Raw genomic sequence first — 16,217 nt, 5'->3', positions numbered from 1 at the left:
TAGAATTACTAAATTAATGAATGATGGGAATGAAATCGATTAAGCGGTTCTGAGCTTTCAGTAAGGTATTTGATATAGTGTGTCACAAAATCTGGTGTGAAAAATGAGTAGCCATCTGAGCTGCAAAGAAATTGTCATGGATTGAATCAAGGACTTAAAGGGAGGGAAATAAAGCTCAAAAAAATAAATGACAATGACAAACTAGAAGGACGTATTTGCTCTGGGCTCTCCAAAATCCAGTGTTCATTTCACTGGTATTTCATGCCCTATTAGGGAGCTGTTACAAAAGGTAGAGGTGACAATAAATTAGGAGATTCACCTGAGTTATAAATACAAGCAGGAATTAGTAGAAAGATGAATTTCCCCTCAGCCTCAGATTCACTCAACATCATTCACACACACACTCCGGACCCCCCTTAAAACATCAAATCACACCTAATATACTGGGAGAAGGAGAGGGAAACAAGCAGGACTGAAATGTGTGCCTGGAAGGAGTGGTGTGGTGAGGTCAGCACAAACCTTGGTGCAAAGGAAGGAGGAGACCTTTTGACTGACTGACTTCTGGTTCAACCCATCTTATCATCCAACTGGAGACCCTCCAGGCTGTGGGTTTTGGTTCTCTCTCACAGCTTGCTTGGCCTGACAGGTGTGCTCTGCTTGGAAGGCTGAGAATTCAGCACAGACCTATGGAGATGGGAATTCAAACTAAAAAAAGAAAAATTGGCAATCCTACTCACATGGCACAGAAAAAGGGTATTTTAAGGAGTATGCAGGAATCCTTCATATCATGTCATGGGAAGCTCCTGTCTGCACAGTGATGATGGAACTAGGCTTCAGCTTTGCTATACTGATTTTTATTCCCATTTCTATGTCTCTTCAATAATAACTAGTAATTTCTCCCCACTTCTCAGGTTAGCTGCACCTTTTGAAAATATTACTTCTTGAAAATAAGCAGACAAATAACGCACATTCTCAGATAAGCCAGGCAAAGTGGCAGTGCCCTGCCCTGCTTGGTGCCAGGGAAAGGGAACAAGGAACAATTTCTGTGCCTCACTGCATAAAAGTTCTTTGATTTGCCCTCTCCTGTATTCACTTGACTTAAAAATATCTCATGGCTGTGCACATGAGATCTATACTACCAACTTCCAAGGCATTTCTAAATAATGGGGTAGGTATGGTCTTTTTTATCTTCGTGTCCTACGTGAAGAATTGGAGGTGACACAACCAGGCTAAAGGGTCAGCATGGGTCTGTGACATAGCCTAGGACAAACCCATGAGCCCCTGATGCCTTACAACTGAGTGCCAACATCATTTTTTTCTAACTTCTTATAAGCAGTTATTTCTCTCCCTCGCCCTTAATATTAACATTTATTCCCAAATGTCATTGTCTGAAACCACTAACAGATCTGGAAAATGCCTTTTATTCCATTATATGTGTTGCAGCAATTTCTATTCTGAAGGCCTTGGGCTTTCTGTGACTCATTTTTTTGGGTGTTTTCAGATTTCTGAGCAAGCGAAGTAGCAACCCTGAGTGATAATAAAACTTTGCCACACAGAGAGACTAATTTTCTTCTGTTGCAGAGATTAATGTTACTCTTTTTGGATAAAAAAGAAATCTCCTGGCTGATGAACTTTGCTCTGACACTGGGCGGGAATGGCTCCAGACTTCGTTATTCTCTCTCTTTCTCCAGAACCGCTTTTCTCAGCAGCTATTTGTAGGATACTGAATAAGCCAAGGAGCTGTGCCAGTTCCTGCTGAGAATCAGTGATCAGCTCTTGTGCTGGGGGAAAAGGCAGTAGGAGCTGAGCCCTTCTGAGGGAAAGCTGCCTTGCTAAAGACCTGTCAGCTGCTGCCAAAGTCAACAAGGCGAACAGCCCTCATGGGCAGCCGTGAACCCATGGGATTGGGAGGTCTTTGATGGTGGCACAGTCCACTGGGTAAAAACACCTGTGGTTTGAAGGAGGCAGCAGTCCTTTCTGATTAACAGCCTCTTACAAAACACATTTTCATCTAATTTACCTCTTTTGGCTTTCAAATAAGCAAGTAATGTCACACCTGCTAAGCAGCTAGAATTATGCGGCGTAATAAATTAAACTTTTTAATTTGCCAAAATTCCTGGCTTATGCCGTTTATCATTCAGAGTCATCCTTCAGAGAGGCAGAATTGTTTCCTGCATGACTGCGCATGAGAGGGGAATCTTTTTCCCTTGTCCTGAAGCACAGGATGAGGCACAGGGGGCAGCGGGTGCGAGCACCAGAAGCTCTCCAGAAGGATGCATCATTAGTGAAGCCATTAACCCAGGACACTTGTGTGGCAGTGCTGTGTTTTGCACCATGTACCTCCACAGCTGCTTTAGGCTGGGAGACTGGTCCACGAGTCCTGCTGGCATAGTCAGAAGCCCTACAGTGCAGGCACCTTCCACCAGTGGGGTAGCACCTGAAGAGGCAGCTGCTTTGCTGATGTCAAGTACTGTGAGAAGTCCTTACAAATGGGAGCGTGATGCTCACATCAGTGATGCTGTTCCAGCTGAGTAGGCTGGCATCAACTTCAAACATTCCTCCTTACAGGGTGGGAAAGTGCCCTTTTGAAGTTGGGTAGTTTTGGCCTCCCTCTTCCTGTCCCTTGACTCAAGGCTCAAAGCTGCTTAACTCATGAGAGAGGGAATCAGCAAAGAGGCTACTTCTGTAAATGTTTTTCAGTGATGGAAGCTGGGCTTTGAAGATTGTTGTCTCTTGAAAGCTATTTAATGCAGTGAATAGCTGTTGGAAAAATATTGATGAGATTGGGTTTTACATTAAAGAGCAAGGTGACGCTGCTGCTTAACACAAGCTCCCTGGAAGAGAAATCAGAAATGTGATCTTGTCCCAGGTCTGCTAACTGCAGAAAAAACGGACTGCCTGTATTCTCTTTTCCTGTGAACTTTTTCAGTGGGTTTTCTCCCAGTGCCTTTCCTTTCAGGCCAAAAGCTGAACCCTTTTCATTGTTTGTAGAATGGTGGTGGGTTCTCCTTCCTAACAAGAAATAAAGATTTGTTCATGGACTAGAATAATTTGAGATCAGGAATGTAGAGTGGAAACACTCTACTAATAAAGTAATTTCCTTTTGAAGAAATACTTGAAGTCACGACAAATTGTTTTTTGAACAAATCTATGAAGAGTTATCTAGGCACCAAGTATTACAAATGAGTTCAACTGCTCATAAGCATTTGCCCTTTTCCATAAGCAAAAAATCCATATCAAAAGAGATATAGATATATGTGGATGTGCTGAGGATAAAATAACTGCATTTAAAGAACCCAAAAATGGTCTAGCAAAAACACAAAGATGAGGGTGATTTATGGTACCTTGAAGAGAGAGAGTTTAATTTGGATGCTACACTTTCCTTCTGTAAAACATACACATAGCTGCTGGAAAACAAGTTGGGAAGGAGCCAAGAAGAACAGCAGTGAATGGCATGAACCCCGCGGAGGGAGAACAAAGACCACCAACTGAGTGCAGCACAGCTTGGCTTTCCCTCTCTGCTGCCGGCTTTGCTCGGGCCAGCAGCACAGCCCCGGGTCAGAGGGCAAAAGGCAGGTTTCATCTGCCGGGCTGGCTGTTGGGAGCCTCCTCCCATTAACTACGAACAGCCTTCAGAGGACCTGCAGCTTCTCTGGACATTCTGCTGCCTGTTTTACAGCCCCGCTGTTCCAGCAGGGGCCTGTGCCAGGGCCACGGCCCTGGGCTCAGGGAGATGCCCGCGGAGCAGAATACCATGTCCTGTGCCCGCTGTGCCTGAGCCTGCAAGGCAGTGCTGGCTGATGGAATAGACTGTCCTGTGATAGACTAACCCACAGACAGAACTGTTTGGAAAATTATCCTGAAAAGGCTACAGTTCCTAATACTTCAGGAGCAAACTTCGGCAAGGCCGGAGGTGTTTGCCAGTTGCTGTTTGCACTGGTTTCCCTCTGTGTGTCCTTCTGGATAGCCCTCTTCCAGTGGGATTCTGGGCTTTTCATGGGGAGAGTAAAAGAGCTGTGAAATCTCAGAGATGCACACGCTTACGTGAGACACCAAAACTGCTCTTTGACATCAAGCAATCAGAACAATTCATGGAGGTTTTATCTTGTTGTGGTGTCTTCTGAGAGAAGACAAACTCTTAATCAAGTTAAATATGCACATTGCATGTGTGATACTGATAAACAGTCTTCTACATTATATTCCTGCTGTTAGGGATATAAAAATCCTTTGTTTAAGTTAAGACTACATTATTGCTGTTCACATCTAAATCAAAGCGTGGAAGCCAAGTCTGGAGTAGTTACACACATCTCTTCCCGAAGGCCTGAGCCATATTTATTCAGTCTAGGGATAGATGTGGGAGGCTCAGGCTCTGTATAAGCCTATTCATGCCTACGATGTGCTGGCACCGCTGATCCCCTCTCAGTTAGCAATGTGAATGCATCCTACGGGTATCAGAGTGTGTCTTGCTTCAGCTTACTGCTGGGTCTGGAGAAGCAGTGCAACTAATTCCAAGTCCAGTGGTGGAACAAACCCATCCCCATGGGTCAGTACTATTAAATATCTTCTGGAATCCAAATCAAGTAAGTTGGATACCTCATCACCATGTGAAGCGTATGTAGAACTTCACACCTGTGAGTTATAATAAAAAAATATGCTAACATATACAGCAATAAGGTGTGATTTGTGATGTTAATGACTTTCCCCTCTGTACATTTACTGACAAAATATATTGCATAATTTATGGAATTGCTTTAATGCTCAGAGCACAAATGGAACCTCCTGATTGGCTCAGTTCAGTGCCATCTGTTATATAGAAAATGTATTTATACTCAGTGAAGATGTAAATTCTAAGGAAGCCTTGAGTACAATGATAAAATTATAAATGCATTTTCCGCTTGTTGAACACAGAATTTATATTTGTAATCTTATCTTGGTTGTGTTGCAACAGTCAGCTTGGCTTTTGTTTTCACCCCTAAAGGTTTTCTTCAAATATTCCCCTACTAGAAGCATTTCTTGAAGCTCTACAACTAGACAATTAAGTGAGTACAAAGAGCACAAGAATGACTCCACACTGCACGTATCATGTCATGTGTGGTAATGCCTTTCTTTCTCTCAGTTTATTTGATCTAGTGATATGTTACACTGACAGACTGGCTTCCAAGTCCATATTCAACTCAGTTCCAATCACTTTTAAGAGAACGTTGCTGTTCAAAAAATACATGAATGTGCAAAAGCTCGAAAGCTTGAGAGTTAAAGTGATCCAGGGATTTTTCATTCTCACTAATTGAAGAAAGCATTTCAGTTTTAAACTCTCCTGATATAATTTCACACACACACACACACACACACACACACACACATATATATAAATTGCATTTCCCCAATTGTCTATGATGTGTTATCATAGAGCAAGTTACTTTAAACAGTAAATTTGTCCTTTCTGAAAGGATTTAGGTGCAAAATATGTAAGAGGAGAGGAGAGAGAGGTAATGGTGGCCCTTATTACACATACATCATCACCATCAGTCTGTGGAGGCAGACAGATCCCTTCAAGATGTGTCACCCCACAGCCATGGAAAAACGGTTTTGGGGTAGGCAGAGTCCTAGCAGGGTCCTCGGTCAGATGGCCATGCTGATTCAGAGCCTTGGAGCATGTGTTTTATTTGAAACACAGATTTCTGACAATCCTGGTAGATATTGGACAAATTGGCCAAGTTTTTTATTCTTTCCTAACTCCTTTCCAGAGAGAAATGAAGGTCTGTTTAACTGCTGCCAACTTCGTTAGTTGATTGATAGGCTTGCTGGCCTGGCCGAGCACTGCTCTGAAGGTTAGGTTCCCTGAAAGCAGAAGGAAAATCCCCCCATGATCACCCTGGCACTTGTCGAACAAGCAATTTGTCTGACTGGTTGCTGAATGTATTAATATTTGAAGTTAATTTGTCTCCTTGAATAATCTGGTGCCAAATCATGTAGCCATTTATCAGCTTTAATGGGAAGATACCGCTCTTGTCCGACCGCTTCTAGAAAGTAACCACCATAATCTCAATATATTTGACACAGCTGGTTGTGGAAAATTACACTGCAATATTGTTCTGACTGCTTGGTTACAGGAATTTTTTAGTAGGTTTATATTCAAGATTGGACTAAATTATATCTTTGTTGTCCAGAAGAAGTGTAACAGACGAATTTGCAGTTGTACTAAGCAGTACCAGTTAGGGGAGGGTGTACGATTCTTCCTAAGAGTCTCAGCTAAATGGGAATCTCATGCAACATGTATTGAAAGAGAGCATTCTCAGCAGAGGTTTTGGGAGGGGAGAGAATGCTCTATTTAAAAACATGGAAGGTAAACAGCCCCCAAGCCAGTAAACCTCCGCCCACCTTCAGGAGATGATGCTCTGCCCTGGGCTGCACTGCTGACAGATGTGCTGGGATGGCAGACAGGAGAGCAATGCTGTCAGCATGAATGAGAGCCTTTGCTGGAGAACAAATGTTTGGCAAAGCTGCCTGTCAAAACAGACACAGGATGACCACAGACTGATCCTTCAAGTGTAGTCAGACATTCAGAATGTGGGTCAGAGTGATTTGGCAAGAGGGGAGGTTGGCAGCAGGAAGGGAGGAAGGAAGGGATGAGGGCCAACAGAAGGAGAAAGAAGCTCGATTTGACCAGCAGGCTTTGTCATCTGATAGAAAGACAGTACAGTTTAATGCATCAAAAGCTTTCATTTAATGTATCAAAAGCTTTTATTCAAATCAATTACAGCAGCACTCGCTTATGTGCCCTTTTGGCTGTCAGGCCAAGGCGTAGCTCCACGCAAGGCAGCCTAAAGAAGGCAGAAGACAGACTGATAGCAGTTCATTCATTTATTGTAATTGAAAGAGATACAGATTTGTGCATGTGCCATCTTCTTGCTAGGACTTGGCAGAGGTTGGTACAGGCAGGCTAGAAGAACCTGTGAAGAGTGAAGAGTATGTAGTTTGGGTGATGGCTTGTATTTTGCTCATATCCTACCAAGAAAAAAACCTAATCTGAATAAAATGAAGAGTTGCAAGCCACTGGCAGATGGTTTTTTAACAGTGCTACCTCTATGGATTTGCTCAAAAGCTGGTTGTTTTCAGATGAAGACTGTAATCATTCCAAAACTCAGGGCTGCAATCCACTGCAATCCGGAGCTGCAATTCAGCATGGCTGAATGTGTGCTGATCCCCTGTAACAGCAAAGCTATGTTTTGTTTTATGTGGTGTGTAATATTGATTAAATTCCTGTACATGGCCAACAAAGGACAGTCCTCTTACATCTGGGTGTGCAAGAGTTTCCCAGGTGTTCCCACCAAACTGTGCAGACTGGAGAACACAGAAATGAGCAGATAATGAAGTCTTCAAGGACCAACATCAAATTCGATTCCAATTCTCGTGTGGCAAGGCAGTAACCGTATGTTACTGCAAGGACTTTTCATCCCCAAAAGGCTTTATATTATAGGCTGATTGTTATACACCATATAAATCAGAATTTCAAGGGGCCACAACAACAGTCTAGTTCCTTGTGCATTCAGCTCAGCTTCTAAAGGTTAAAAATACAGAGAGTAACAAGATGGCATACGTACCAGTGTCTCTTTAGAGGCTATCATTACTAGCCTGATGTGTAATAGAAGTCTTAAGTATGTGATTCATTGTGGTGCTCTGCCTTCTGAGTAATCTGAAGTCAAACGTCACCCTCTTGTAAAGTGTCTGCAGTTGTGCAGGCCTGCAGCTCTCAGGCAAGGTTCTGCTGCACCTGTAACATTCATTCATGGCATAGGAAAAGCACTAGCTGAGGGTTTTTTTTTGCTGCAGTAACTTCTGGTTATAGACATTACTTAAAATGAACTGAATACTGTACAGATACAGAGAAGGCCAAGTGTCTGCCCCAAAGTTTCTGCCATACACAGTTAAATTCAATGTTTTTATCACTTTGAGTGAGTAGGTCAATCTGTCCCATCTATTTAGATCCATTTTCAAAATGTAGTTTTAATAACATATATCATGTGCTTAATTTTTTTACACCAACTAAGCAATCCTATTCATTTTCATAGAATCATAGAATCAGCTGGTTCAAAAGGACCTCTGAGATCATCAAGTCCAACCCTTGATCCACTACCACCATGGTTTCTAGACCATGGCACTAAGAGCCACATCCAGTCTCATCTTAAGAACCTCCAGGGACAGAGAATCCACCACTTCACTGGACAGCCCATTCCAATGCCTGATTACCCTCTTTGTAAAGAATTTCCTCCTAATATCCAACCAAAACCCCCCCTGGCAGAGCTTAAGACCATGCCCTCTTGTCTTACTGATAGCTGCCTGGGAGAAGAGACCGACCTCCACCTGGCTACAACCTCCTCTCAGGGAGTTGTAGAGAGAGATGAGGTCTCCCCTGAGCTCCTATTAAAAAATTTTCTTGAAGCACATTGTTTACTGATGGCTGTAGCCTATTAGTCCTATTAGGCTGTACCTATTTGTCCTACAAACACTTCAGTGCTCTGGTGGACTGACCCCAGACAGCAGCTAAATCTCCACAGCTACACTTGCACAGTCCTTCCACACTTGATGGGATGGGGAGAGAATAAGAAGAGCAAAAGCACGGTAACTTGTGGGTCATGATAAAGAGAGTTTAATAAGTGAAGGAAAGTGGAAGGAGAAAGTGGAAAAAAAGCCACAAACAATTTATGCAAAAGCATTAAAAAATTCACCCACCTTCTCCCACAGAGAGACCAATGCCCAGCCAGCCTCCTAGAAATTGCTTTCCCCCTCCACCCCCATTTGGTTGCTGATTGTGATGATGTGTGGTATGGGATATCCTGTCTTTGGTCAGCAGAACTCATCTGTCCCAGCTGTGTTCCCTCCTCCTCTCTAGCTGGTCTTGACCATCGGCAGGCTACTTGCTGGGGTGGAGGCAGAGTGAGAACCAGAGGAGGTCTCGATGCTGTGCAAACATTGATTGGCAATAGCTAAAATGCTGGTGTGCTATCAGCACTGTTTTAGTCACAAACAGAAAACACAGCAACATATGGGCTGTTATGAAGAAAATTAACTTAATCTCAGCCAGACTCAATATAGCATCATGACAGGATATGCACAAGGACTGATGAACTCATGCAAAATGTGAGTATCAGATTGATTTTTTTGTGCAACTTGGAGTAGACAAGAGGGTATTGGTGCAAATGTTTGCAGGACTAGGCGTTCTGATTGCATTTACTCAGGCCTGGCAGCAGCATTACTGCATGTCTAGCATGAACGAGACTTAGGCTTTAATTGTGGCCCCTGAGCACATCATCACAAAAAACAAATTGCTAGAAATATCACAATTATTAGAGATACAGTTAAAATTTTTCTAGCTGCTACTGAAAACACATCAATACAAGAGTTTGAGGAGTGAAAATACCATCGCTTGGAAAGACTGCCAGTGAACATGAGATATTAATCTCCCCTGACACATTCCCTGAGACAAGCTACAGCAAGCATCACTCTCACTCTTCATTGTCAAAGCCCATTTTTCCTGTGCCTCTGTACATTGAGTACTATCAGCAACATTAAGCAAAATCATGATAGAGTGTTTGTAGACATCACATGCTGTGGTGACAGGACTGGGAGGGAAGAGGGGGCACCAGAGGGCAATGCATCTTCCAGGAGGGCCCTTGGAGGTGGAGATGTGACAGCCTTGCCCTGAGAGTGGGTGAGGAGCTGCAGAGACAGACTGGAGGAAGTGGGGGTGGCAGAGGATGGATTTCAGGCTTGGAGCAGATCAGGTGAGTCTGGAGAAATAACCAATGCAGGAGCTTCCTTTTCAGCCTTCCACAGAAAAGTCTGCTTGGAAATACCCAGCAGAAGTGAAGAAGGCATTTTGCTGTTACTATTTATTGCAGTTTGCAAAGGGTTGACAAGGCTTTGGAAAGGTTCCTCCATTAATGTGGGCTGAGATGCTGAAGGGGAGTGTCATCAGCTGAGTTGGGGTGTGCAGAACAAACCCCCTCATGCCAGTGGTGTACAGAAAGCTCCTGCAGAGCATACGAATGGCTGAGGCAATGCAAACGCACCTATCAGTTTATAATTTCACCATATAGACAAGGTCTAAGCTACAAAAATCAACCAAAAAGAGCTCCATTAGAAAGAACGTTATTTTTCACATGGTCTGTTGGGTTTTACTGGTACTGTGCCCCCAAAATTGACATTGCCTTCCTTAACAAGCATCACATGACAGACCTAAGCTGTAAAATTTTCTTTGATTCCTAATTTATTTTTCTTTTAATAAAGCCTCATGTCTCCCATGAGATATGGGCTGCATGAGATTTTGTAGTTCAAGGCTCCAAGTTGATAAAAAAGGTGTAAACCAACAATAAATGTAAAATGATATGACAAATCATTCTGTTACAGTGATCTGTCTACATACCTTGCTGCTTCTGAAAGCAAATGCACAACTGCTTGAAGAAGTTACTTTGGGAGGCAGAGCAACCAAATTGCCTTTGAATCAGAAAGTTAATGAGGCTGTAAAACTTGAAATAAACTTTGAAACTTACTTTCCTTCAGTCATCCTTGATATGAGGGAGAGCACAGGGAAGAAGAGATGAGAAAAAACAACCATGAAAGGAGACTTAGGAGCTGATCCTGCAGTATGTTTTGGATTGAGTAATACCAAGGGGCTTTAAGTTTGCTACTGCCATTACAGCCTCTACAGGCCTCTCACAGGGAAAACGTCTGGAATAGCTGCTACTGGAAGTGTCAATTTATCATTGCCACATGTCAAAACCAAGTCTGTTGTGTCTTTGCTATGTGTCATTAGAGGACTGAAAAGGAGCATGCACAGTAAGCAGCTGGACCTGGGGGAACACCCACACACAGTGAAATAAAAATTTCAGAGAGATTAAAGATGAGCCCTAACCAGATGAAGGAGAAACCCAAAATGAAGATGGTCTTGATGCTGTATAGTACCTTCAGATCAAGTCTCTGTGGCACAGACATCCTTTTGAGACACACTGTTTACAGCTGGTTAAGAAATTTTTTCTATGTTTTAATTTTCATTATTACTAGATGCAGTCCTTAAGCTAATTAGTACTCCATGAAGGTACCCTGCCAGTGACAGACTCATTTTGCTGATAAAGAATCCTAGGAATCTGTTGGGAGCCTTCATGTTATAAAGATACAGGTTAGCTGCATCTTTACTTCTCTCACCATCCCCACCTCTGTTCTTTGAGAATAGCTTAACAAAAATAGTCTACCTCAAGTCCCAGAGAGGTGATGAGCTGGGTGATACAAATGGCTGACCATTTAAAGTATCTCATTATTCATTGACATACCTCTTATATATTGGGCATTGAAGAAAACATCCCTTCCTCTGTTCCAAACTCACACTGATGTCTCCCTAAGTTGTGCAGCTCTATTTGGCTTGTATTTGTGTAACTTACTTCTGAAAAGGGAATTTGGTTTATGAATACTTAAAATGGCTGCCACTTTTTTTGTCTTCTCTGGCACACTCTAGATGACTTTCAGAGTTCTTGAACACCAACTTCCCATGTTTATATAGTCTTTCTCCTCCCTTCTGATTCCTTATATTTTCTCTGTCTGTAACTCCTGAATTATAGAATGGTTTGCATTGGAATACATTGGTCCAAACTCACTGCCATGGGCAGGGACACCTTCCACTAGATCAAGTTACTCAGAACCTAGTCCAACCTGAACCCCTGAAAGTTTCCAGGGATGGGACATTTACCACCTCTCCGGGCAACCTGTTCCGGTGTTTTGCCACCTTCATTTGAAAAAATTTCTTCCTCATATCTAATGTAAATTGATGCCATTTTAGTTTAAAACCATTACCCCTCATCCTACTGGCAACACCTTCTTTCCTGTAGGCCCCCTTTAAATACTGAAAGGCTGCAGTAAGGTCTCCCTGGAGCCTTCTCTTCTCCAGGCTGAACAACCCCAGCTCTCTAAGCCTTTCATCATAGAAGAGGTGCTCCAGCTCTCTCACCATCTTCATTTGCTTTTTTTTTTTCTTACCAAAGTATTGTTTTACCTAAGCCTGGATTTCTCCATCATTTGTATTGATTGATAGCTGTAGTGTGAGAATGAGGACACAGAGCTACTTGCTATGCTTTCTTTAGCTGGCTCCAGTTTTATGGCATCGTAGTTCACGGAATGCCTTTTGGAACCACATCAGACAGACTGTAACGTGTACTCCATAACTTCTGACTTATGCCTATGTTGAAAGAATTAGGGAAAAAAGAGTAATATCAGTAAAACAATAAGAAACACTGCAAAACTCTTTTCCTCATCTCCTTCCACCCCTCACTCCCAAAGATTTACCTGTGCAAAGAATGTCTGCAAGAGTACAGCAGGTGGAATAACGTCTGGCTGACAGGGGCAGTTTCTGTCTTCAGGAGAGGTACCCACGATTCTTGTTCCATTTCAATCTCGTTCACATTTGGGATCACGTTGCCAGAATCACCTTCTTGTCCAAGGGTTCCTCTGGTACACTATCTTAGTTATACTTTCTGAAACACTGGACATGCCCCTGCATATTTCAAAGGATACATCACAGAAGCCAACTTTTTATGGTCCCATAATTATTACAAAGAAGCATGCTTGGCTGGCATACCTGGTCTCTCAAGATGATTGTGAGGAATACGATGTTAGAGGTTTGGATTTTGTTTCCTAACACTAGGGTTCTAAAATGAATCAGAGCACATTCTGCAACAGGCTGAGGGTTTATCCAAGGACCATCATTCTTCTCAGGACTGGGGTTGTTTTTCCTAAGTTCTTCAGTACTTCTGTGCAATTTATAGCAATGGCCAATATGTGTTGGCTACATTTTCAAGCAATTTTAAAAGAGATGCTTTCCAGCTGCAGAGGAAACCTATCCTCATGTCTTCAGATCTGAATTTTGGAGTGGCTTTGAACTGGGAGTTTGCAAGATGTGAGTCATTCTGTCCAAGTTGGATCTGTCAGATTTAGAGGTTCTCAAAACATGTTGACTGATACATTTATATAGCTACTGCCCCCATTCCAGATGGCTAGCATGTTGAAAGGATCATTTTAAGAGCTGAAATACTGTGCAGTCTACCACTTCCTTGAATTTGGTTTCCCATATAGCTTTGGAAGGCTTCAGTATTAAGCAGTTGCTCTGCCTGCAATGTCCCCTTGACACCTTTGGGTGAGAGAAAGTTCTGCAGTTCCAGCAGATGGTGCAGCAAACCGTTTCTGGCTCATTCCTCCTTTTTGCTGCTTTGTTGCTGCACCTCCTGCATCCATAAACATCAGGCAATTCCAAGCATGTTCAGACACCTGCGAGTGCTTTGTAGAAAGGGGAACCATCCAAACGCATTGAAGGTCACTAAAGCTATTCTCAGGACAGGCAAGAGCTTCAGTGCTTTAAACTTGTTCAGTGGCAGTACTGACAACAACTCTACTAACAGACACAGTTTCATGAAATTTTTAACAATTTCCTGACCCTCCTCAATCACTTTAGTATTAGTACCTTTAACATCTTTAAGAAGAGGAATTGCATCCTGCTCACAGCACTCATTCTTCCCAAGTGCACCATCACCCCTTTCGCAGCAGCAGCACAGAGTGAATGGCAGGGAATGCGCAGGGCTGCAGAGGGATGCTGTGACAAGACTGAGCACCACTAGCCCAAAATCATCTCTCCTTCAGAGCAGGGCATCTTTCAGGTTCTGCATTTGTGCACGTGCACCTTTAAACATATGTTCCAACTCTTTTATATGGTGGCATGGCACAACCTTGCTCTGGTGAGACCCTACCTGTAGCACTTGTATTCAGCTGCAGGATCCCCAGCACAGGAAGGACATCAACCTGTAGGACCAAGTCCAGAGGAGGACCACCAAGTTTGTTAGACAAATTGAGCATCTCTCCTGTGAGGAAGGGCTAAGAGAATTGAGTTTATTCAGCCTGGAAAAGAGAAGGCTTCAGGGTGACTTAACTGAGACCTTCCAGTACCTGAAGGGAGCCTATGAGAAAGATGGAGAAGGACTTTTACAAGAGCATGTAGTGAGAGGACAAGGAAGAAATGCTTTACTGTGAGGGTGGTGAGACACTGGAACAGGTTGCCTAGAGAAGTTTTTGATGCTCCATCCCTGGAAGTGTTCAAGGCCAGGCTGGATGGGGCTCTGAGTAACCTGGCCTGCTCATGGCAGGGAGCTTGGAACTAGATGATCCTTAAGGTCTTTTCCAACCCAAACCATTCTATGATTCTATGATTCTATGACCTTGCTATTGGCTGGATCAACAATGGATAACATAATAAACACGCTCTGGAGTTAGCTCAGTATTTACCAGATTGAATCTGAAAAGAGGCTTAGTTGAAGTCTCTCAGATGCCAAGAGATACTAAATTAAACGAGATTTTATCATGTATGTAATTATTTATTGAGCTGAGAATCCATACAAGGTAAACAAATGTTTACACTATCATACAGTAAGCATTTCTAGGGCTTAATAAAAATGATTGTCACTCACTGTGCTTCACAAAAAAATCATTTTAATGAATAAATAATTTGATGAAATCAAAAAATATTTACAATATAAACAAATGAAAAAGCTTTGGATATATTAATCTGAACATCCTGTATTTTGCATTTTCTAACTGTATTTCAATCAAGATTCTCTCTCTGAAATGGTACAAAGTGGATAGAAATTACAACTCAACAAAGTTAACATGATTTGGTACATTTCTTTCTGTTAGTTCAGATAAGCTACATATGATTCATTTATTATGCATGTGTTAGAATACAAATATAACTAAAATCATATATTATCAAAATGGCAGACAGCATTCTCCACAGAACAGAAATGTACACTAGGCTGTGACGATAACTGAGAATCACAGGCAACGAAATATAACAGAAAGGTACAAATTCCTTCATAAGAATATAATTGTGCTCTCTTATTTACCAGAGGACTATGCTGCTTCACCACGTCAATGGCTATGTATGAATACGGTGTTCAACAACTGCCATGTGGTTCGGTGTACGCTCGTAGGGGTGTCAAGCAGCGGCATTGTAAGTGGAAAACGGGCAGTGCAAGCGGCTTTATAAACACGTTTCGGGGCTCTTAAAAAGAGCCAATTATACAAAGCAGTATAAGCGTAACACTGAGAAGTCTTCATCTCATTTACACAGATATCATGAGGCGACTTGCTTTGTTTGTGGTGGTGAAAAGGAGCAACTTTGTCTGCGCTGTTTATACAATCAGCCAGAATTCAAGTATTCCAAAGCCACTTCGTAGCAGAATTTGTATTGATCCTGAAAAATCAAAAGAAAACCACAAAGTCAGTTACTGAAGAAACTTAATTAAGGGGATCAATATTTCTCTTCTGTTGAAATTATTTACTACCAGCTGTTGTCAATGGGATCCAGTTTGCAAATCCAATTTGTATTCAGATAAGAAAATCTTTATATTTACCAGACAACAGACACTACACACAGTAACTTAAGGTACTGTTTATGTTAGATGTGTATTTAGCTGCTCTAACACATTTGCATGAGAAAAATTGGCTGCACGTAAGCAAATTGACTTGCAACCCTTCTGTCATCTGTCAAAATGCTTGTGTAGCCCTTTACCTGAATTGGAGCTATTGAAATTCCTCCCTGGAAATGTTTACCTTAAAATAGATCCCGTGTTTAGTACTTCCCAGACTGTAACTTTTATTTTAATGTCATTCATACACTTGCTGCATTTCAGGGCAAGAGCCACTTACTGCTGGTCCTCAACATGCAGCCCAGACCCATTCTGAAAGTCTGTCCCCTATCCAATAGGCAAGCAATATGCTTGTGAGATCAAGCCTGAGCTAAATTAATTGAATTCATTCCAGGTAATTTTTAGCAATTAACAATGATGCACAAGTTAGGCTCTTAACAGCTCTCTTGTTACCCAGGGTAAGTTTTCAGGGGCCAAGGCTGTGCTCCAAACGCAGACCTGCTGTTTTCATTTACAACTGCGCGGAAAGAGAGTAAATCCCAGGGAAATCCCCTTCCTGAGGGATGCAAACCCAGTCTGCATCCTTCAGGGACAAACGGTCTCGACTTGGCCCCCTTCACATCTTCAGCAGAACAGAGAGGCCAAGTGCTTTTGACTGACCTTTGCCCACCCTGCAACTTTTAATGATGCAACTTTTAAATGATGCAGTCACGGATGCCTTCACAGTTTCGTACGTGCACACGTATCCCCCTTACG

General features: G+C 42.4%; 1 protein-coding gene across 11 annotated transcripts in view; it reads right to left on the bottom strand.

The window, feature by feature from the left end:
- Positions 1 to 14,387: 14,387 nt before the first annotated feature.
- PTPRM (protein tyrosine phosphatase receptor type M) overlaps positions 14,388 to 16,217 on the bottom strand; it is a 449,317-nt gene continuing 447,487 nt past the window's right edge. For all 11 annotated transcript variants that reach the window (XM_050306131.1, XM_050306135.1, XM_050306149.1 and 8 more), the window contains one exon: positions 14,388 to 15,286. In XM_050306131.1, the coding sequence (XP_050162088.1) occupies positions 15,233 to 15,286 (54 nt within the window). In that variant the 3' untranslated portion in view covers positions 14,388 to 15,232. The remainder of the gene's footprint in view (positions 15,287 to 16,217) is intronic.

This window comes from Myiozetetes cayanensis, unplaced genomic scaffold, assembly GCF_022539395.1.
Source record: "Myiozetetes cayanensis isolate MyiCay16 unplaced genomic scaffold, myiCay2020 scf1, whole genome shotgun sequence".
Taxonomy (NCBI): Eukaryota; Metazoa; Chordata; class Aves; order Passeriformes; family Tyrannidae; genus Myiozetetes; species Myiozetetes cayanensis.
This window is presented reverse-complemented; position numbering and strand designations above follow the sequence as displayed.